The sequence below is a fragment of the Xyrauchen texanus genome, chromosome 19, assembly GCF_025860055.1.
Source record: "Xyrauchen texanus isolate HMW12.3.18 chromosome 19, RBS_HiC_50CHRs, whole genome shotgun sequence".
NCBI classification, from domain to species: Eukaryota; Metazoa; Chordata; class Actinopteri; order Cypriniformes; family Catostomidae; genus Xyrauchen; species Xyrauchen texanus.
The window spans coordinates 11,269,531-11,293,327 of NC_068294.1; the positions used below are offsets into that span (position 1 = coordinate 11,269,531).

At 36.6% G+C, this 23,797-nt stretch overlaps 2 protein-coding genes across 3 annotated transcripts in view; one reads left to right on the top strand and one right to left on the bottom strand.

The window, feature by feature from the left end:
* Window positions 1-15,633, top strand: part of unc5a (unc-5 netrin receptor A) — a 323,606-nt gene extending 307,973 nt beyond the window's left edge. The window contains exons 13-16 of the mRNA XM_052149893.1: window positions 7,226-7,375; window positions 9,671-9,835; window positions 12,412-12,590; window positions 14,815-15,633. Coding sequence (XP_052005853.1) covers window positions 7,226-7,375; window positions 9,671-9,835; window positions 12,412-12,590; window positions 14,815-14,980 — 660 coding nt within the window. The 3' untranslated portion in view covers window positions 14,981-15,633. The remainder of the gene's footprint in view (window positions 1-7,225; window positions 7,376-9,670; window positions 9,836-12,411; window positions 12,591-14,814) is intronic.
* Window positions 15,634-20,299: 4,666 nt separating this feature from the next.
* LOC127659915 (PDZ and LIM domain protein 7) overlaps window positions 20,300-23,797 on the bottom strand; it is a 66,921-nt gene continuing 63,423 nt past the window's right edge. For both annotated transcript variants that reach the window (XM_052149905.1, XM_052149906.1), the window contains exon 11: window positions 20,300-23,193. In XM_052149905.1, the coding sequence (XP_052005865.1) occupies window positions 23,107-23,193 (87 nt within the window). In that variant the 3' untranslated portion in view covers window positions 20,300-23,106. The remainder of the gene's footprint in view (window positions 23,194-23,797) is intronic.

Consider the following 23,797-nt stretch of genomic DNA (forward strand, 5'->3'; position numbering starts at 1 on the left):
TCTTGCTTCCTTTTTCACCCTCTCTTGCTTCATCTCACAGAATTCTAGTGAGGAATCTAAAGTCAGAGGGTTGTCTTCATCCAAGATTTTTTATTTAGGTTAGAGTCACTGCCAAATTTATTACATTTCTTTTTATATAGCTATTTCATCATCATATCTTTGTCCATGAAAACTTCACATCATCTCTTTATAGTATCTGCTTTAAAAAAGACCCTTACAAAAAATACCACTTTGATATGTTTTCAAATATGATTTAGTCATTATTGTTAACTAAAATTTTATTTTATTATTTTCCATTTTAGTCCAGGCAAATTGTCTTAATTTAATAAATATCACATGACAAATATTGACTACATTTAAAGTATATTTTTGGCAAAAGATACATACTACGTTTGACTAAAAAACAAAATCTCATAACACTTTAATATTGAGTCTTCAAAAATTGCAAGATGCTTTTAAATTTTTTGTCATTTATTTATAAATTTTCTTGATGTGGTGGTTTATACAATTTACCAATTTCAATATATTATTGTTAACTGTAGTAGCCATGGTATTTTGGCTAAAACCAATTTCATTGCATCAAAATCATTTTGCAAGCACATTGTGCATACAAGATGGATATATAATGGTTAAAATGAAGGGATGACTTTCCAATAAAAATCTTTTCTGGTCACTATGTCCTGGCAGTCCTTTTAAAATCATTTTCTGGCATGGAACACATTGTGAAAGACATTTTTTTTGCTCTGGAAACTGCCTTCAGAAAAGCCATTTGTAATGTGATTCATATTAGTGAGTGAGTATACTTTATTTGACATCTACATATATAACATCTATTGCTATCACAACAATGGAACAGATGCAGTCACTATAGACAATATTGCAATTAGCTTTTTTTTTTTTAAAGATTATTTACTGTATTATCGGTTGCTAATTTAAATTGGCTTGCAGCCAATTCTTTTATATTCTGTCATGTAGCAGTTAATTTTTAGTATTCTGACATCAGCAATGTCTTTGATTCATTTCTTTCCACAATTGCACAGTTTGGTCTTAAGGCAAAATACCTGAAAAACAAATTCCCAACCAAATATTATTTTTCACAATTTGAGAAGATTGAACTTTTTTTTTTTATCAAACATATATATGTATGTATGTATATATATATATATATATATATATATATACTCTATATAGTACTTACAATATGTATGCAATAGATGGTTCAGATCCTTTTTTCTTTTATTTGTTTGGTTTGTTTGCCACTAATTCTGCAACAATTTATTAAGAAGACAATGACAATGGTGTATAAACAAGGCCAATAACCCCTCAGCCAGAGACATATGTTGAAAGCAAACACACAAATGGCAAGCTGATATCTTGGCTGGGATGCAGCTGTTGCGGGCCAAGACTGACATGTTTATGCTCCTCAATTTGAGGAAGCCTTGTTAATATATGTAGGGTGGACAGGCTGGCCTGCTTCTGCATTGGTATTCATGCTCTTAGTTATTCATAATGGGATAATTGGCAGGCTCTTCTATGTCTCCCATTACTAGGTAGCTAGATATGCTGATAGGTCAGAATCAGGATCAAAGTCTGCAAACGGCAATTTGCAATGCTAATTTCCGTCCAATGAGTAATTGTGTTTAAGATAGGAACATTAAATGAGGCGCTTTGAAGCCTAAATAAAGTGTCTTTTGTCTGTCTCAAAGATATGAAGGAGAGATTATATTCCTCTTCAGTTTTTTAATGCCCTCCGCCATTGACAGACAAATGACCTAATGACTTATGAGATAAACCCTGACCTTTGGTTGGCGCTCTTAAGATTTGCTCCTCTGACTTAGACGAAGGAGAACCATGAAAGGCTGACAATGCCAATCTTTACTTTAGAGGGAGATTGTAGCTTGACTTTTGGCTCTGATAGTGAAAAGAGTTAAAACTCCTCTCATTATCTCCCATGAAAAAATATAACAGAGCCTTTAATGGCATGAATAGAGACAAAATTCTTGTCTGGAAGTTTTAGTTTTAGCTTAGTTTGTAATATTGAGCTACACGCTGGCTTTATCCCAAAAACTACATAAACAGCCATTTAAAGCATCATAGGTGCGCTCCTATTGCAAAGGCTTTTCCAAAAATATCTTGTATTGACCCAATTCTAAGGCAGTATTGCATTTCCCTGCTGAAAAGTCCAGGTTATACCAGTATGAATTCCCATGCTGATCTTGGCAGGTTAAGAGTGTTTGTTAAATTACTCAACAAAAAAAAAAATAATCCACTGCAAATTCCAAATTATTCCTCTAAAATTTCAATTAGATTACTTTAATATGGAAACAGATTACACACAACACGTCTAGGTTACTGTTGTAACCTCCGTTCCTTGATGGAGGGAACGAGATGTTTGGTCGAAGAAGCGACACTAGGGGTCTCTCTTGAGAGCCTTGGGCATCTCTGAACTTGAGAAAACAGAATTTTCAGAAAAACAGAATATGGGTATAAAGGGAGGGAAATGCGTCTGTTCATTTAGGATTTTGCCTGAGGAGCCGACAATGAGGTTCGGCCGTAACAGTGGCTCGGTTCAGCGACATGGCAGGGAGGACACACCGCCTCGTTCCCTCCATCAGGGAACAGAGGTTACAACAGTAACGACACTAGGGGTCCAATTTTGAACCTTGTACGTGTGCTGCTGACACAGGTGCGGGCAGGCAGTTGCGTGCCGAAACGACAGGCCGCGTCAGACTGTACGTACCCTTCCCCAACTCCCCATGAGATCGTCATAACCTTCTGGTTCCCTACACCCTGATATGGGGGGAACAAGGCGACGTGCCAAGCATGGGAGCAAGCCGCACCTTTTCTCTCTCTATGTTTCTCACATAGAGTCTCAGAGACTCGAGTCTGGAGACAGTGCTGAAGCGGTCTCATATGCATCAACCCCAGTGGCTCGACCGCAGTGGAGAACTCCATATGCCCCAGGAGCTTCTGGAAATATTTTAGAGGGACCGCCGTGCCTGGCCTGACCAAGGTGAGGCATTCCAGCACTGACTGCACATGTTCGTTTGTGAGGTACACTATCATTGAGACTGAGTCTAACTCCATGCCGAGAAAAGTGATGCTCTGAACCGGGGCGAGCTTGCTCTTTTCCCAGTTGACCTGAAGATCTACGTGGCTGAGGTGCCTGAGTACCTGGTCCCTGTGGACGCACAGTAACTCTCAGGAGTGGGCCAGGATGAGCCAGTCGTCGAGGTAGTTGAGTATGCGAATGCCTGCTTCCCGAAGCGAGCAAGGGCTGCCTCTGAGACCTTCGTAAGACGCGAGGGGATATTGACATGCCAAAGGGGAGGACCTTGTACTGATACGCCTGGTCGTCGAATGCGGACCATAGAAAGGGACGATGTTGAGGCAAGATTGAGACGTAGAAGTACACGTCCTTCAGGTCTACCGCTGTGAACCAATGTAGATGCCAGACGCAAGTTAAGATGTGTTTTTGTGTAAGCGTGAGTTTGAGCAAGGGCCGGTTGAAAACTAGCAAGTCCAAGATCGGTCGTAAGCCGCCGCTTTTCTTGGGTATGATGAAGTAAGGGCTGTAGCAACGTACCAGAGACATGCAAATTCTGTCTGCCAATTTCTCATTGACTTTTTCTCAAGTTCAGAGATGCGCGAGGCTCTCAAGAGAGACCCATAGTGTTGCTTCTTCGACACAACGTCGAAGTGAGCGACAGATGTGGGAACTTCTAGTTTTTGATAGTTTAGTGTTGGTCTATCTGGTAAAGCCAAGTATTGCTGGTTAGCAAGTTGAGTTGCTGGTCAGAAGCCTGATGGGGACACCAGCACACCATAAGCAGGATTGTTGATTATAAATAAACAAATATTTCAGTTAATATTAAAGAGTATCGATAAAAATAGTTAATCGGATTAAAATTAGACTATTTTATTGAAAATGTGTGTGTGCTCTGTATTTTAAAGCTTATTAGCGTGTCACATTGTTAGCTTAGCAACATGCTAACGAAAAACTCATTTGAAATCAATTGTGAAATCTCCTGTGCAAGTAGCACAATTTGTACAGTATGTATGACACATGGACTTGCTGCCTGTGTAGAATGTTCCAAATTGGTTATTTCTGAAGTTCCTTTTCAGTTATGATATTCCCTTATGTTATGAGAATTCGGCTGCCTATGTAGGCAGTAGACAGCAAGACAGCTCACTACTAAATAGCTTTTTAGCCTAACCAACTTTTCTTAATCCCACAGAGTAATAACATGGTACATGTATTGCAAATGGATAATTAACAGGTTCCATACCATTTTAATTGAAATTAGGACTGCCGAGACTTGGTAAAGAGTGCAGAAATGTGCACCATGTGCAGATAAAAATCACTGAGATTCTCCATCTTAATTAGAGGTGCTCTAAAATGAACTCATGTGCATCCACATTCACACAAGCAAAAAATCAAACATATGGTAATTTTGGATTCTGCATCTCTCTCTCCTGCATTTGTTGTCTGTTCATTCAAGTTGTTTCTTTTATAGAACCCTGTTTCTCAGGAATGATTCACCTATGTCTTTTCCTTTATTCCTTACCTTTGTGCTGGTGCTTTGTTAAAACGTTTGAATGCTATGAAAGATTGCCATCCTCATTGGGAAGGTCTGGCAGTCCTCTAACCTTTGTCGTCCAATTCATCACTTTGTTTGAGTTTTAGTTCCTTTGTGTGATCAGAGGTCTTTGATGGGAGTCTTTCTCTTTCCAAGACGTCTGCTCTCCACTCTCCTTTAGCATTAGAGAGCCCTGAAAATGAATTGATATGATTTAATTGATGAGCTTGGATGTGCACAGATTTTATTACCTAATTCCAGATAGGGTTCTGATGTCAACAAATGGTCTTGACGCACCAACCCCAATGAAATTAAAACATTAAACAAATTTCTCCTGGCACTGCCACAGAAATATAATTCCTGTAAAAAGGTCTGTAAATGCATACAAGATATGTAAAAAGATCTTTGGTGTAGGTTATTATAGATTTTTAATCTAGTTTTTGTTGTTGTTAATTGTTCTTTCAATGTAGTTTATTTTTTAATAATAATAATAATAACTTTATTTTGTATAGCGCTTTTAAAAGTTAATTCTCAGAGCGCTTTACATAAGCAAAATTAAAAAAAAAAAAAAAGAAAAAAAATTTTTTTTTAAAAAAAATATAAAAAACACATAAAAAGGCATGATCACACAATACAAAATATTTCACACAGGATTACAAACCTAAAAACAAATTATAAATAAATATCAAGACAGATTAAGACCATAAGATACATCTCATTGACAACCACCAATATTACCTTTACCCAAATGCTTCCGTAAAATAATGAGTTTTAAGTGATGTTTTAAAACTTTTCAAAGATGGTGCAGATCTGATTTCGGAAGGCAAGGAGTTCCATAACTTTGGGGCGACTGAGGAGAATGCCCTATCACCCATTGTTTTTAGCTTCGTTACCGGAACTTGCAAAAGACCGGCATCAGCAGAGCGAAGATTACGTGTTGGGATATAGGGCTTTAAAAGCTCGGCGAGATATTGAGGGGCTGAGTCCATTCAATGCCTTGTACGTCAACATCAGAATCTTAAAATCAACACGAAATTTAACAGGTAACCAATGCAAGATCTCTAAAATGGGTTTTATATGATCTCTTTGTCTTGTCCTAGTCAGAATACGTGCGGCAGAGTTTTGTACCAACTGAAGTTTATTCAGAATTGATTTTGATGCTCCTGCTAACAAGGCATTGCAGTAATCAATTCTAGAAAAAACCAGAGTATTAATTAATTTTTCAGATACAGGAAAGGACAGCATGGGCCGTAATCTGGATATATTTCTGAGATGAAAAAAGAAACTCTAACAGTATTACATACGTGAAGATCGAATGTTAAATTAGAATCAAAAATTACTCCCAAATTTTTTAATTTTGATTGAAACTGGATTACAGAGCCGTCCACTTGTAACGCTACAGGTTGCACTCTGCGTAACTGGTGAGGCTGAACCAATAAGCATCACCTCAGTCTTATCACTATTTAAGCATAAAAAATTAGCAGACATCCAATTTTTAATAACTGTGATACAGTTAGAAAGATGTAATACGGCCACATTTACATCAGATTTTGAGTGAACATATATCTGGGTGTCGTCCGCATAAAAATGAAAATCAAGACCTAGAGACCTCAAGAGTTGGCCAAGAGGAAAAATATAAAGAGTGAAAAGTAAGGGACCCAAAATTGAACCCTGAGGAACACCAAATTTTACCATACCAGCCTCAGATCTGCGTTTTTGTACGTTTTCACTCTGTAATGAATTAAATATAATTTTACAACTTTTTACGAGACTGTTAGTTTGTGTTTACTTTATTTCAGTTTTACTATTAGTATTCATGTTTAAAATGGTGGGTTTTAAAGTTTTTTTCTTTCTTTTTTTTAAAAGTATTTGAAACTATAATTATATGTATGGTTCTTTATATTTTATTTTTGTTAGTTTTGGAGTAATACAACAAATATTTAAGTTTAGTTTCAGTTTTTCCAATTATATTTTTATTTTTATTTCAGTGCACAAGCATTGTTTTTATTCTGTTTTCATTATTTAGTGTGTTTACATGCACAATCTTACACTGATTATGCTTAATAAGCCGCCAAGGACATGTAAACGCCTTAAACGGTTTTCCTTTATTGCGGTAAAGTGGTATAACCATAAATGTTTATTGACACACATCATTTTTGCCCATTACCATGATTTCACACTGCAAAATCATAAACACCTTTAATGGCATTCTTACTAACTCATCCAAAGTGCACGAGTGTTGTACGCATGACTGTTGATGTTTTGACATCAAAAGCAGAGAATAATTTAATGATTTCAAATCTCATGTAAAAGCTGATTTCTTGCCTTGTTTGATTTTTAATAAAAAAATAAATAATAATAATCGAATTATTGTTAGTTATCAGTATATTGTAATGCATGTAAATGTGCTCATTGATAATAACACTGTTTTGATGCACAAACAATGAGCTTGACAAATAGCTCAGTCTGGTCCTTCATTATCGCACCACCTGTTAATGCAGTGCTGTTCTTAACTCGGCAGAACTTCAGAGTTGGCGTGACCTTGCCATGACATTTGTTGAGCAGAGGGGAAACAGAATGGGAATGCGGGTTATACTGTAAGTGCTGTGGCCTGAACGACTGCTCTGTGACTTGTTGCTCCACAGGAGGTGATGCAGATGGAAAGACAGCTGGGAGGTCGATTGATTGACGAGCCACACGTCCTGCTTTTCAAAGATAGCTACCACAACCTACGCCTCTCCATTCATGACATTCCCCAGGCTCACTGGAGAAGCAAACTTATGGCCAGCTATCAGGTTGGTTCCTATTTAACAACCTCTTTTGCTCATATGTGATTCTCTCTGTTTTACAATGTTTTCATTATCAAAATACTATTTCCTATTCCAAATGAATGGAGAGACAACTATGAGCCATCTGTAGGTTGATTTCTACAAAAACACTTACATTTAGTCATTTAGCAGATGCCTTTATCCAAAGCGACTTACAAATGAGGAGCATGGCAAGCAATTTTTCGACAGAGACAGACAAGGTTAAGTAGGTGCATTTAGTGTGGATTGGTTAAGTGCTCTCTAAACACATGTTTTCAGCTGGTTCTTGAATGTTGATATGGTTTCAGCAGATCGTCTGGAGGATGGAAGCTCATCTCACCACAAAAGGACAAAGAAAGTGAATGATCATGAAATATACTTTGTGCCTCTAAGCGATGGGATCACTAGGCACCACTAACCACATTAACCACAGAGAGCGAGCTGGCATTTAGACCAGGAAGAGTGAATTGAAGTAAGAGGGTGCTGTTCCACAGGCTGTCCTGAAGGCCAGAGTCAAAGCCTTGAATTTGATTCAGGCAGCTACAGGTAATCTGTATAGTGAAATCCTGAGTGGGGTGACGTGAGCCCTCTTTGGCTGATTAAAGACCAGATGCTTTCTGGACCATCTGCAGCGGCTTAATCACGCTACCTGTGAGGCCGGCCAACAGAGCATTACAGTAGTCCAGTCTTGAAATGACCAGAGCTTGAACCAGGAACTGTGCAGCATATTCAGACAGGAAAGGTCCGATTTTTCTGATGTGGTAAATTGTGAAACTGCAAGAATAGGCGGTTGCTGAGATGTGGACAATGAAGATGAGTTGTCCATCTACCACCTTTTCCAGGTTCTGAGCGGTCATGGTTGGTGCTAGTGTAGTTGAACCAAAATTAATAGTGAGGTTGTGTTCAACAAATGGATTGGCTGAGATCACGAGGTGTTCTCTTTTGGCAAGGTTGAGCTGAAGTTGGCGTTCCTTCATCCAGGCCTCAGAGATCTCAGAAAAGCAAGCAGAGATATGAGCTGAGACGGAGGGGTTGTCAGGCTGAAATGGCGTCCCGAACAGCCCAAAATAACAGCTTTGACTCAACCACTGGCATTAGTTTTGGGCAGGGCTGTCAGTTTGTCCGTCCAGTGGGGAAGTGTTTGGGAAGTCTGATAAAAAATAAAAAATAAATAAATAGAATGAATTGGCAAGCTGGGATCCTCGGACGTCTGCTCTTAATAACATGCATGGCCTTGCCTACAAGTTAACAGCTTCTTGAGTTGAGAAGGATGAAGAGCTCTGCAGTTTTCTCATACATCTTCCTTACCCACTATATGACCATCTCAGGACGTTTTCCCACTGGAAAAGATTAAATAGAGACTAATATGTAAATTCTCAAGGCTGCAGAGCCTGATTTCACATACTTCCCCTTCTGGATCACGTATGCTAGGCCTCTAAGGGCCATCTCTGGATTCTAGAGAAAATCGTGGTGTAAAAAAGCTCCTCAGAGGATTTAAAGATGCCAGCTAACAATGTTAAAGCACAAATGTGCATAGAGGAAACATTTTCTCACCCTATTTTTCTCTGCAGTGGTACTTTTAAGTCTGTGTAACAGCTCCCCCATTTGAGCAAATTGAGGTATTGCATATTCTTTGAAAATAGTGCCTTTTATTGATTTGGCATTTGATTGGCTCATGATTGATGTGTAGTCTGTGTAGAGTGTGCTTATCTGTGTTTTTGTAAAGTTACTCAACACAATTAATGAGTTAGTCTAATCAGATTGTCATATTTAAAACATTGTATTTATTTGACAGACTAATTGAATTGTTTTAATTCAAGTTTTGAATAATATCTACTGAATTATCCATAAATTAATTTCAAATCCCCTTGGGGAACAATTAGCTTTTATGGAACGTTTGGAAGTTTTCAGACACAAAGAAACTATTTTTCTGCTCCGTTTAAAAATGTCGCTAACAATAGGTTTAGAAGAGCATTCATAAACTTGCGTCGGCAGCCAAAGCATCATAAATCATCAGGTGTTGGGCTTTGTTCTTTGTCTGCATCTCCTGCTGTCCGTCAAATTCAACAGGATTAATTGTTTGCAACTGCAGAACCTTTAATGAAAAATTAAGTGGTGTATTATCTGCAGAGTCTGAATTGTTCTCTCGGGTTTATTTATGTCAAACACAAAGTTTGTTTCTGTCGCAACTTTACTTTTTGCCAAAATTTGGAAACTTTGGCATAGTCCAGGTGTTGCGAGAGTGCAATAATAATTCAGTGCAACATTTCTTTGGTCCTACAGGAAATCCCGTTCTATCACATCTGGAGCGGCTCTCAGCGGACTCTCCACTGCACCTTTACACTAGAGAGACAGAGCCTGAGCACATGTGATCTCACCTGCACGCTGTGTGTGTGGCAGGTAGAAGGAGAGGGACAGAGCTTCACACTTGACTTCAACATCTTAAAGGTATCAGACAGTAAGCTCCCCTGTTGCCTGATGTACCCGAAAACAGTGGTGTCACTGTTCTATGTGAAGCTGCTTTGGGACAAGATGTATTGTGAATTGAATTGAATTGACACTGTGGTTTGCACATGTGGTCTGTTCTTTTTACTCTTTTTCAAAAAATAGCACAGCATATTTGGATTTGAAAAAGGATTTGAATTTTTTCTTGACAGATACCACAATATTTTTTAAAGATTTTCCTAAACCTACTGTAGATCAACAAATCAGAATGTAAAATGTGATTTTGTCCAGTCATGTGCACATGACAAATATTATTTTAAACTATTTTCCAAAACATATTTCAATTCATTTGAATTTAAAATTTTGATCTGAGTTTGAATTTGAATTTGGGCCATCATCTGCTCATGTTGATTCTTTATAACCATTTTCCAAGACCTAATTCAGTTAATTTGAATTTGGAATTTTGATTTAAGATTTAATTTTAGTTAGAGTTTAAATTTGAATATGGATTTCAATTTGCATGTACTTTTGTTTTAATTCCTTTTTCTTTTTTTAACCCCAAAATGAAAAAAATTAAATAAAAATTATAATCTTTTTTTTCTATATTGTTGTCTACACTGATTAATAAAATAAGCAGATACAAAGTAATTTTCTGTTGACCATTTAAGTTATAAAGAGATTGGGGGTAAAAGGCAAAAAAATAAAACATTTCCTTCAGTGTTTAAAAATGAGTTTACGCCTCTAATATTTGATACACACGTGAGCGGCACTGAAACGCCCCTTTCATCTGATTGGTCAACTTGCTCAGTCGTCTGTAGCCTACTGCCTTAATCCCATCAGGTACAGTTTTGTCTCAGTTTGTCTCAATTTTCATTAAATATTGTCCCGAACCACCACTAACTGTAAATTATGCATGCCATATGTATTAGTATCTTGCTGCTTGGCACATCATGGTGTTGTTGTAAGGTGTTGCCTCTAATGGACGACGCGTTAGAGATCACAAGCCACATTACTTGGACATACGCTAACTGGGAGTAGGTCTATTATATATTATTATTGTTTTTAATAACACTATATGATTTTGTAGTGACTGTAGTGCCACGTCCCATTGATAAATGTCATTAAAAAAGGTTGCGTCACTTTATATAAAAGCCCCATGAGTAAATATGATTTAAGACATTTTTTTTTTTTTACATTTAATAATATATTTTCTAAATGTTCATCTAGGCTGAGGCAATTACATCGGCAGCACACTCTATCAGCAATCTCCGGCCTGTAGAAATTAACTTTGCACTTATGGAGATAGGGTGACTAGACGTCCCAGTAACAGGGAAAGTCCTGATTTTACACACTTATGGAGATAGGGTAACTAGACGTCCCAGTAACAGGGAAAGTCCTGATTTTACACACTTATGGAGATAGGGTAACTAGACGTCCCAGTAACAGGGAAAGTCCTGATTTTACACACTTATGGAGATAGGGTAACTAGACGTCCCAGTAACAGGGAAAGTCCTGATTTTACACACTTATGGAGATAGGGTGACTAGACGTCCCAGTAACAGGGAAAGTCCTGATTTTACACACTTATGGAGATAGGGTGACTAGACGTCCCAGTAACAGGGAAAGTCCTGATTTTACACACTTATGGAGATAGGGTGACTAGACGTCCCAGTAACAGGGAAAGTCCTGATTTTACACACTTATGGAGATAGGGTGACTAGACGTCCCAGTAACAGGGAAAGTCCTGATTTTACACACTTATGGAGATAGGGTGACTAGACGTCCCAGTAACAGGGAAAGTCCTGATTTTACACACTTATGGAGATAGGGTGACTAGACGTCCCAGTAACAGGGAAAGTCCTGATTTTACACACTGTGTCCCACGTCCTGACGGTCTTACAGTCGGTACGCATTGTGTCTGAATCTTAACTATTAGAATGTTATGCCCACTCCAATCCATGTTCATGATGCCTAAACATCAATTTAGCATTTTCTTTTATTCAAAGCAACAGAACATTTTATTTTATTTTCATTTATCAATGGGACACAAATACACAGGTACTACAAAATCATACAATGTTAGTAAAACGAAAAATAATATACTGTATAATAGACCAACAAATATGCTGAGCAATCCCAACTCTCAACTAATTTTGGCTGATGTAAAGCAGTACAGAAGACGGGGCGGGTTCACCAATCAGATCAAAGCGGCGTTTCAGTGCTGCTCACATGTGCATATCAAATATTCAAGCCATAAATACATTTTTCAAACAATGAAAGAAAATGAAAACTGAGCAATTTCCCCCTTTCTCTTTGTTCCGTTTTTAAAAGAAAATGACATGGTCAACAGAAAATGAGTTTGCATCTGCTTATTCTATTCCTCAGTGTTAATACCAATAAAGAAGAAACTGCATTTTTCATTTTTTATTTTTGGGTTTAAAAAGTAAAAAAGAATGGACACAAAAGTACACTATTTGCACATATCAAAGCATTTTCCATTTTCCAAAACCTAGTTCAGTGAATTTGAATTTTGATCATTTAATAATTTCTCTAAATCCCCCGATGTATTTAATGTCCAGGACATCAGACCAATGGACGCTGATTTTCTGTTGATGGAAAACTGTACCCCTGCCCTGGCTGGCCCGAGCGCATTCCAGATCCCATACCTCATCCGACAGAAGATCTGCAGCAGTCTGGATGCCCCTTGCCCCAATGGAGCCGACTGGAGACTACTGGCCCAGAGACTCAAGCTTGATAGGTAAGATTGTCTTATGGATTTTAGAGGGTCCTCTCTCCACGATTAACAATGGAGGCTCTTTTACAAAAGTGGAGGATTTTATTCGGGTTGGGTTAATATAGTTTTCAAAAAACACTGAAAGGCATCTTACATTACCAGACAAAAGTTTAGACACACCTACTCATGCCACCTTGTCGCTTTCTTTATTATTACTGTTTTCCACATTTTAGAATAATGGCAGGATCATCAAAACTCTGACACACATGCAAGTATTATAATAATGGAGTGTACAACATTAAAGCATGTTGAAGGAGATCCTACAATATGTTTGTTGTCATTGATTTATATTTGTCTACAAAACAAGTATTTAAGCTCAAACCAGATTTCCTTGGTGCATTTTTGAGCTTGCATATTAAATACAGACTTTCACAGGAAATTGCAAGGCAGTGATTTAATTACTATCCCGTTGAACTTCCTCCTGGTAATGGAACATAATGGGCAGACTTCTTTTGTCCAATAATGTTTACTTGCTCCAATTAATCACAATTTAAAGTGTTGCAGTGTGTTCAATTAGCACACCGGCCCAAAGCGTTCAATTTTCATTTACTTCGTTAAGAAAAAGCACAAAATTCACACAGGGACAACGAGTTTTAATGGTTTTCACTCATGATACTCTTTGGAAAATGGACTTAAAAGCAGGGGCTACAAGCAAATATAACCTTTTCTCACTAAGAACACAGCACATGTAGAAAACAACACTTAAAGCCCCAGGCATTTGAGGTACAGAAAAAGGCCGTTAGATCGAACAATCCACTTCAGCTTCCTTTGGGAGATGGACCTCACAACATCTAATATGCTTCAGAAAGGGGCTTGCTTTGTTCTTATTGATCAGCTTTGATCCGAAAGGTTCAGGGTGGTCAATGGTAAATGTCACATGCAACCTGGGCTTTACGCTTTTAGAGAACTGAGAGCCACAATAGATAATTTATCAAATGAAAATGCAGTGCTGCTTTAGTGAAGAGTAAACAAAGGGTGTTAAACCTATATTCTGCAGAATTGAGTTTCCTTTCATTGGTAGATATCATCAGATCCAGAATATCTGTGAGTATATGGGGATGGAGAATAGTAGATGTCCCACATTTCTACATGGACCAGCTACAGTAATATGTCCAGTTAACATGTCTTGCTTTGAATGGAATGACAGGAAGATTTATGTATTGGCTTAAAATGCAAGATATGCTTTTTGATCTTTTTGTTCTAGTTTATTTAGTTTATTTAAAAAAACAAAACAAAGGTCTCTCATCATTTACTCACTTTCATGGCATTACAGATGTGTATGACTTACTTTCTTCTGTGGAACACAGACTAACATTTTTAGAAGAATATCTCAGCTCTGTTGGTTCATGCAATATAAGTGAATGGTGATCAGGCCTTTGAAGCTCTAAAAATCACATAAAGGCAGTGTAAAAGTAATCCATATGACTCCAGTGGTTAAATCCATGTCTTCAGAAGTGATTAAATCGCTTTGGGGGAGAAAAGCTAATTTGTTGTATGCCTGTTATAGTTTGCTTTGTGTCTAGCTGTAAAGAAGTGGAGCATATTTAATATAATATAAAATCTATTTTTATATAATTTTCCTCATTTTATTATATACATTTGAATGATAAAATAAATAATATTTTACATAAAAATAAAGCCTATTTTTCATAACATTTAGAGTTGCTTTCTGACATTATTTTCATGTTAAGCCAATTTTACCTCCAAATTCGCATTACTGTAATGCAAAAAAATAAAGAAAATCTCTTTACTGCAATACAATAATAAAAATCAACCTATCACAATGCAATAAGTCTTAAAGCTGTAGGATGTATATATTGGTAATATGCAGAGATAGCTACTGTATAAGTAAGAGGGTTGATTTTCCAGAAAAATATGAACACAGTGGTGTTTCAAAACATTGCTCTGATTGTTTGAGCATCCCAACACAGCAACTTTGGCTCAACCACTGGCGTCAGTTTTGGGTGGGACCAATTTTTGTTGACCAATGGCAGTGTTTGGGGAAACCTGTTTGAAAAGGTTGATGATTTCAGTGATGTTAGTGGTGAAGAAATTACACACTTCACCTGGTCTAAAAAAAACTGTCTTTATACTATTTGTTCTAAATATAATGTAAGAATTTATTTTGATTTTTGGGGTGAGATATGTGCATCTCATGTATGTAATTAGCATTTTCTGTTTTCACCAGGCACATGAGTTTCTTCGCGTCCAAATCAAGCCCCACATCAGTGATCCTGGACTTATGGGAGGCCCAGCACTTCCACAGCGGTAATCTCAATCAGCTCGCTGCCGTGATGGCTGAGATTGGCAAGCAGGAGGCCATGATATTCCTGGTGTCTGATGGGGAGTGCTGACACGTTCAGACTGGAGTAGAACAGCCATGTCTCTGAATGATGAGTGGGGGAAGGACGAGGCCCTCGGCCTGCCCCACCAAACACAAGAAAAATCAAAGAGCAGGGTTTACCCAACTATATGAGGCCACTTCCCAAGTGAATAGGGAAAAAATAGACAGAAAAAAAACTAAACAAAAAAAAAAACAGCAAGCGCTGGAAAAACCTGGCAGGGCTTTTAGATGTACTGTGAACTGAGACGAAATGCCCCTCTCTCTGAACAAAACTCCATTTGTTTCGGGGGGAAAATAAATAAATAAATGGTGTATAGTGATTTTCAGAAATGGTTCTGGCCCTGCCCACAGCTGACCAATACGTCTTTTCTAACCACTTTTATGTTAGACACATTGATATATTTATATCGGACTGGAAACTGAAATGAAATCGGTTGTAAGATATCAGATGGAATGTGTACACTAGATAGGTAAGGTGAATATTTTGCAAACAAATTAAATATGTGACATGCATTTTGTAAATGTGTACCATTTAGCAATATGCAAACACATATCGATGACAATTTCCTTTGGCCGCACATTTCTTACCTCACGGAGCATTTAAATTTTAAGAGAAAAGTTCTGTAGATTTCAGGTCAAAACTTATTAATGAGGATTTTTGTTTTTTATGAGAGCCATCAGTTTTCTCTTCTGCCCCTGTGCACTTAATGCATCTATTCTACTACATTAAGCCATAAAGTCCCAAATTCAGCTCAATGCAATGGGTATGTTGCAGTCTGAGTGGATAATCTGTTAATAAGCAAAGATGTTTTTTGGAATGGGTGATCAGGGACCTCCGAAACGTTTTCATAACATTTTGAAGAACACCATTTTTGTTGCTGCTTTTAACAGACACTGATATTTTGAGAAAAATATATTCTACAAATAATTTTCTCATAGCCCTCTTATGTCAGTGTGACCCCCTGCAAGTCTAGAATTCTCCATTTTGATGAAATATTTCACATTTATTTTCAAAGTTTATAAAGGAATAAAAAAAATGCTGGTTGCAAAGGTTTTCTTATAAACAGAAAATGCAATACTACCAAATGTTTCATTGCTATTCTCATTCATATTTAACGATTGTATGTTTCTCGGAAAGCCATTTTGGCTCCAGGGCAAATTCTTATTTGTAGGAGAAAGAATATTTTCATCACCCCCTATTACTCAAATGTTCCAAGGGAACCTTCATCGAAACTCAACAGCTGTTTTAGTTTTCATTAAATGAGGATTTTTTTTCTATTGCATATAACAGTCACACCCTGTTAATTCACAACACATCTGAACCCTCAGTCCCGTGAATGTGCATTACGCAGTTTGATTGTCGGAATGTTTTGAATGTGAGTATGTTTCATTATAAATGAAGGATGATCTGTAAAAACTGTGGATCACACATTGGCCACTTTCATCTTGATGATAGGCCATGGTGACGGTTGGAAGAGTGAGGCACATTCTCTCAACAGCGAATTGGGTGTAGGAATAAACAGGCCTGTTTCACTCATCTAACAGAGAACTCACTGAAACGGCCCAATTTTTCCACATAATGTAAATTTTTCATGGTTTTTGTACCTTATGTTTTTGAAAGGTTCCCGTAAAATCACTTGGTGGTATTTGTAAAAACAACTAATCTGCTAATTGTATTTTTTTATAAAGTATCTACGAAGGTCATCATGTCTGGTAGATATGTGCTTTTTTAGTTTCTATATGACATCTTTGCAGCAACCAAAGTGTATGAGCCATCAAAAGCTTTTATTTTATATCTATGCCGATATATGAAATAATGTACTTTTATTAATGGAGTGCAATTAACGTTCCGAATTTTACATCAATCATTTTCATTAAAAAGTCATGGCTTGTGCATCAGGCAACATCTTAATTTTGAGCATTTCACTGGTAGAAACTATTTAAATATTTAATATCGCACTTTGTAAAGTAATTGTAAATGATATTTTAATAACGAGCCAAAAAAGACAACTGACGTAACATTTGTCGGAGTATAACCTGTGAAGTGTTTGCTTAATGGTCATTGGTTATATAGCACTGAGTTGAATATTTCTGCAGTGTTTGAGGTTTAGACTGTTTTGCCATATGTTTGTAAACCATTTTTTTTTTTTGTCCTTATGCTGATGGTGTATGGGTAAAAAATCCTCAAATTCCTTCACAATCTCAACACAAAACAGAGTGACGTGCCAGTAAATTATATGTAGGACTACCTGTAAGAGAATTTAGACGAGGATTCTGTGCTACCGAATGCTTTTTCAAAATAAAAATCTATTTTGTAACCCTCAGGTTTATGTTCAAGCAGTGGCCTAGCCATGGTTGGGCCACCCAAATTAGACCCAGCCCTACCCAGAATATAAGAGATCATTCTCTGACTTCAAATATATATTTATTAAAAAATGCATAAATTCTGAGATCTGAAAGTGTGAAAAAATGTGAAAGAAGAAAAAAAAACTGTCCTAAATAAATACTTAGCCCATGCATTTTTATTAAGGCCCATCCAAAAGTGATTTCCTGGTTACGCACTTGAGTTCAAGCAGACACGTTATATATATTTTTTTAATTTGTTCTATACTGAATGCATAAAGCCCACACAGAATCTGTGACCATTACTATATTAAAACCATGGTTAATTGTCACATGTTTCAAACAATAGGGTGACAACATTATATTGAACATAGATTTATACTTGTATGTCAACATTAATCCGGATAAATTTGAAAACAGCGTTTTTGTTTTTCTCAATGCTCTCCATTCACACTGCGTTCCTCGTGTTCTGTCGCTGGACAGCAATTCTGAGTAAACTTCTCGTCGCCATTGAAGGAATGCATTGTGAAGGTTGTACAAAGTAACATTTCTCTTTAACAACGCTATCAAAGTTAATAACAGGCACAACAACAGCGCTGTTTTGGGAGGAATGGATCACATGACTGCGTCACATGACAACACATATTGTTATCAGAAAACACACTTTTCCTCTGTCCACACTATTACAAGAAGGCACCATTTTCAAGGTTAAATGGTGCCTTCTAGTAATAGAAGAAGGCACAAGGGAATCGTTTATGTAAACTATTTCATTTATATGAACTGTCCAAAAGAGCCGACTCACTAAAATGATTCAGAGTTCTTAACGCTAAATAAAAGGGAGTCGTTGATTTAAACCGCTTATGTACATGAACTATCCGAAAGCACCGATTCACTTGATTTGGATTTACTAGCCCAGCGTTACATGAGAGAGAGAGGACTTTTTAGTAGGGATGGGCAATACCACTTATTTACTTTTTGTTCTGATACCAAGTACTATCAAGGCCAATATCTAAACCAATACTTCTAATATATATATATATGTGTGTGTGTGTGTTTTTTGTGAAAATTCGTGGGATGAAATTGGTCATTTTAAATATTATTTTTAAGATCCATATTTTGTACCTTTACAGGCCTAAAATGGAAAATTATTTGACTTCTGTTTTGTTCAACCCTAACCATGGTTTTACTACAGTAACCACTTATCTTTATACTATATCTAGATTATAGATCAGTGACAGTAACTATAGTTGAATCATGGTATTTGTAGTAAAACCATATTAACCACAAACTATCTAACTATAGTCTTGGTTACTACAGAATTACGCAACCTAGTCTCATAGAATTAATGTTGTTATAACATTTTTGCAAACTGAGTTTTACCTGCCGAATTCTACATTTTGTTGCAGTTTCCTGCTGAAATGAACACAAGCAGTCACAAATGAAATGTCTGTGACTGCTTGTGTCGTTCAGAAGTTCTCACGTTAAGATGAGAAGAACAACTATTTCCTACCGTAAACAATCATTTGCTAATATATATACCTCTTTTTTCACTTTGAAGTTTCCGGTATGCATTCATTCCCTCACAAAAAATCTAGAGTTGCCAAAAGATTGCTGCAAACTTACCGCAAATTTGCCACTCATTATTTTAACATTCAGATTATCTTATTCGCTGCAGATGTTTAGCAGAAGTTTGCAGCTCTTCATCATTAGTGGTGAACCTACAGCAAACCGTTGGCGACAATGAAGAATTTGACGCAAAGCTCATTTGCATGTGAAAATTAACGAGTGCCGAATTTGTGGCAAGCATGTGGCAACCCTCTATTTTTTTTTTGTATGGGTTTTCATGGTAATTAAACGCTAATATAAATTTTGAGGAACAATATTCTGAATACAGCATCCGTATTGGAAGTATCAATACTTTAGGATTGATCTCCATCCCTACGGATTAGATGAGTGCTTTTGAATATTCCTTCAGCTCCATTCGCAATTTAAAGTGACAAATGTACCGTTTGTGATGTGACAGCACTACTCGTTGGAAAATGTAGTTTGTTACTGGAAAAGCTTCACCATTGTGAAAATAGCTGAGCTAAGTTAGTAGCAGCGTTACTCACCGCTTCGGTCTGTGTATCTGCTGAAGTTAATTTCTCACCAATCTATGTGCATTATGTTCATTTCACAGACATAAAAATTATTCCAACAGCCGGTTGTTGGCTGATCTCATGATACTCATTCTTCATGATAAGGCATCTCTTATCATGACTGTACATTTTGTCAGCCTCATTCATAGCTGTTCTGTGTAAATGAATGTGTGAGTGTGCGGTTTCTTTCCACTGAGTTCCACTTACTTTCTGAACAGAAATCAGTAGAATTGTGTACTTGTGAATGTTCTTCAATTCGATTTCTTAATTCAATGTTCCATGCCTTTCTGCAAGTCAAAATGCTGTATTTATTACATGCCACAGCGCTTATGCAATTGTACAATTCTTTTCTAGTTTTTTTTTTGTTTTTTTTTTTTGTAAAGTTACCTTTCATCTTCCTCGTCAATGTAAATTGTCGTCAATGACTTTGTGATCATAAGAAGCCCTCTTTCGCAAACAGTTTTCTGTACTTTTTGGACAATGATATGGATTTGTCGGTAGAATTTTGGAAATTCGTTTCTAAGTGCTTACAAGTATTTACTTGGCCTTATGTATATATATCTCTATGAAATTTCAGAAAAAGGTATGTATAGTAATTGAACCCAAAATGGATGTAAATAAATTATATATTGTTACAAGAGGAGTTGGGTGATTTGTGCTACCAGAAACAGCATGGTGTACAATATTTCATGATAGACGTTTGACTTAAAAAGAATTGAGTCCTTGTGGATGGCATAGCCTTTGAAATAATCAGGATTTATAGAGCTAACATTCATAAGTGTATAGAAAATGCAATTTCAGTGATATTCGTACAGTATGATTAAGTAAGCAAAGTCAGCACACGAAAAGATGACTGCAAGTGATTTATTGACTAAATGTCTCACATAATTTCACATAGAAACATCTCAATGTGCACAAGAATACAGCAGTTTTGAAAGACACACATATAATAGTTTAAGGTTGCAAAGCTATAAAAAAGGCACTTGATACATAAAGAATTGTCAATACCAAAAAAGTAAAAAGATTGATCTGTTAGCTCAAATATATAGCTTTCTAAGAGCAGGATATTGGAGTGTTGTGTTTCCTGGGCATAGGGGATTGTGATAAGGGAATGATAGGAGTTAACTTTCCAACAGCATCTGATTCACACACAAATGCACCAAAGTATCTTAAGAACAGCTATCATGACTGGTGAGATGGGATACAGACTAGCATGATAGATTATGTATACATATTGGTGGTATTGTATACAATAGGGACTACAGTAGCTCTTGGAAAAAGTAATATTTTTTTTTACCCTCATGGCATTGAGGTGCTTTCATCACCAACTTGTAGCCTCCTAAGTGTGAACCTCATGAAACCTGTTAAAGGAATATTCTGGGTTCAATACAAGTTAAGGTCAGTCTACATAATTTGTAGCATAATGGAATATTTTTACCACAGAAAATATTTCCAACTCTTACTTATTTAAAAATAGTGGTTACAGTGAGACACTTACAATGGAAGTGAATGGGGCCGGTCCATAAACATGAAAATACACACAGTATTAACAGTATAGCCACAAGTCGTAAACAATATGCATCTTAATGTGAATCTAGTGTGATAAATTCACTTATAGAGTTTACGCTGTTGTGTCGTCCTGGCAACCAAGTTGTAATACTGCTATAACTTTAAACTGATAAGGTTAGTACGCGATTTTATCACACTAAAATCATTTCAGCATGTATAATGTTACGTCTTGTGGCTTTACTTTTAAAAGTGTGTATTAAAATGTTTATGGACTGGCCCCATTCACTTCCATTGTAATTCTGTCGTGTGTGTGTGTTGGGGGGGTTCTTATTGAACCTGGAATATTCCTTTAAGAACATGTCTGGGTGATATTTCAACCAAAAAGAAAAAAAAAAAAACTAAAAAGAAAATTATATTAAAATATATATAGCTTAAGGAAAAAGAAGCCCTATTTTTTACATTCAAATTAATGTATTTCTTTAAAAATACGATTACATTAATGAGAGTTGATTTTCTAAAATATGCTGCATCTTTTCCCCCCATGCAAAATACAATTTCTAATTAGGTTCCCTTTGATTATGGGATGAAATGTGAACTGGACATGTTTTCATGATATTCACCCCTTAAAACTCTGAAATAGCCAGACAGATTTTTAATACATTAAGTAAATACACACAAATGCTTTTAATTACTAAGTGACCACATAACAGCAGGTTTCATGTGCAGCCAATGTAAACCATGTATTTACAGTATCATAGGCCTTTCCTTAATTAGAACTACCTGTCTGATTAGAATAGATGAATGTGGCATGTTTAGTATTGAAGCCATGTAGAGACCATTGGTTGGGTCAGGATGAAATGCATGCAATCAGTGCTAATGTATTTCAGTGCAGCTGCCAGGGGCGTTTTATTCCTCTGTGGTTTGCCATTACCTTAAGTACCCTGGCACAGCAAATCAGGCAGAGCAGAAAGTAGGCTGCACAGCATCTAGAGGATTGAGGATCCACTTTCAGATCCTGTCGGAGTAGATCACATGCTCAATGCTTTAGCCTACAATACAGATTGTATGGATCTGAAGAAAACTAGATTGCTTCACTCGTCATATGGAAACTGCTTTGTCCTTATTTGTGAGGAGAGGAAAGAATGTTGGACAATAACTACACATGTAGGTGTAGATGAGATGGGTGAATCTTAAGAAAACAGGTCAAGGTCACATTATATATTTGCACAACAAAAATTACACCAATTTTAGGGCTAAATTTTACCTCAAAAATTCTCATTATCGTAATGTGTCTGGATGTTTTAAGCCTTCTTTTTATTCCCATTATACTCACTGCTGTTTCTAATTAGATTTGTATAACTATTATTCCTTTTATTTTTAATACAATAATTGCTTTATTTTTATTGCCATCAATTTCAAAAAGTCAGAAAAGCAAATACTGCTATGATGTTCAAATACGTTTAGAATTTACAGTGCTTAATATTAAAACTGTAATTGTCCACAAATTTAAATTAAACAATTAAAATTGTATATATATTTCATTTTATATCATTTATTCTAATTACTTGCATATAATGAATTATACTATATCTTCTTATTCCTCTCTTTTTTTCTGGGGGAATGACTAAGACAAGTTCTTCAGGAATACAGAAACAAATCAATCATCTCTAATAAGTATAGCCTACATAAAGACAAGTTTGCCATCTAATTGTAGTGGAACATAAGAGGAATGTACAATGGTCCGGATTTGAGGTGTTTATGAAATGTCGTAAATGCTGAACGTATACTACTCTTGGAGATGGAGAGCCGTCAAGGAGGGACAGATAAAATACGGTGTTATCCATACCTGCCATTGGTTTGAAAGCTGCGCTCATTCCAGTTGAATGACTGGCATTGTAACACAGCAAAACTGAGGCCAGTCTGCCTGCTAAGCAAGCTACCAAAAATTCAGATACATGCTTTTCTGAATGACACATACATTGTAAATGCAGATCGAAGTGAAAGCCAGCATAGCCATTATATCCATCACTCTGTCAGCCAGCCATATGCTATAGGCTTCAAGTCTAGTACTTAGTCTTGTTTGGCATGTAGACCCCCCACCCACCCCCAGTCCTTCCTCTCTCCTCTGAAGAAAAGAGTCGGAGCCTCACACTGGAGTAAATGCGTGACTTTTACACAGCGGCTTGTCCTTCTTTGAATAGAACGTCTTCCCTTCCAGATTAATTTGACAGATCTGGAAAAATAAAAATTGATGATTACACAAGAGATATTAATCAAAATCTTATTCAATCTTGGAGCTAAAACAAAATGGAAATATTTACAGCAGAAACTGAATGGGGTTTCTGATTGCAGTCAATAGACAATGAACATGATTCAAGGTTACCACTTCTATTTTCGTTTTCTACTAGGACTTTTCCAGTCATTTGGGATTTTTGAGAAAACTATTACAAAAATGATTTGGTCCAAACAATGCAAGTGAATGGGTACCAAAATGTTGAAGCTCAAAAAAGTATATAAAGGCAGTGTAAAAGTAATCCATGAAACTCCAGGTGTTCAATCCATGTCTTCAGAAATAATATGATAAGTGTGGGTGAGAAACAGATTAAGTCCTTTTTTACTATAAATTCGCCTCCCTGCCCACAAGTGGCGATATGCACGAAGGTGGTGAATTTCCAAAAACAAAAGATGAAGAATATGAAAGTGGGGATTGATCGAAAAAATGACTTTCTCATCCACACACATTATTTTGCTTCTGAAGATATGGAGTTAAACACTGGAGTCGTATGGTTTACTTTTACGCTGCTTTTGCATGCTTTTTGTACCTTCAAAGTTTTAGT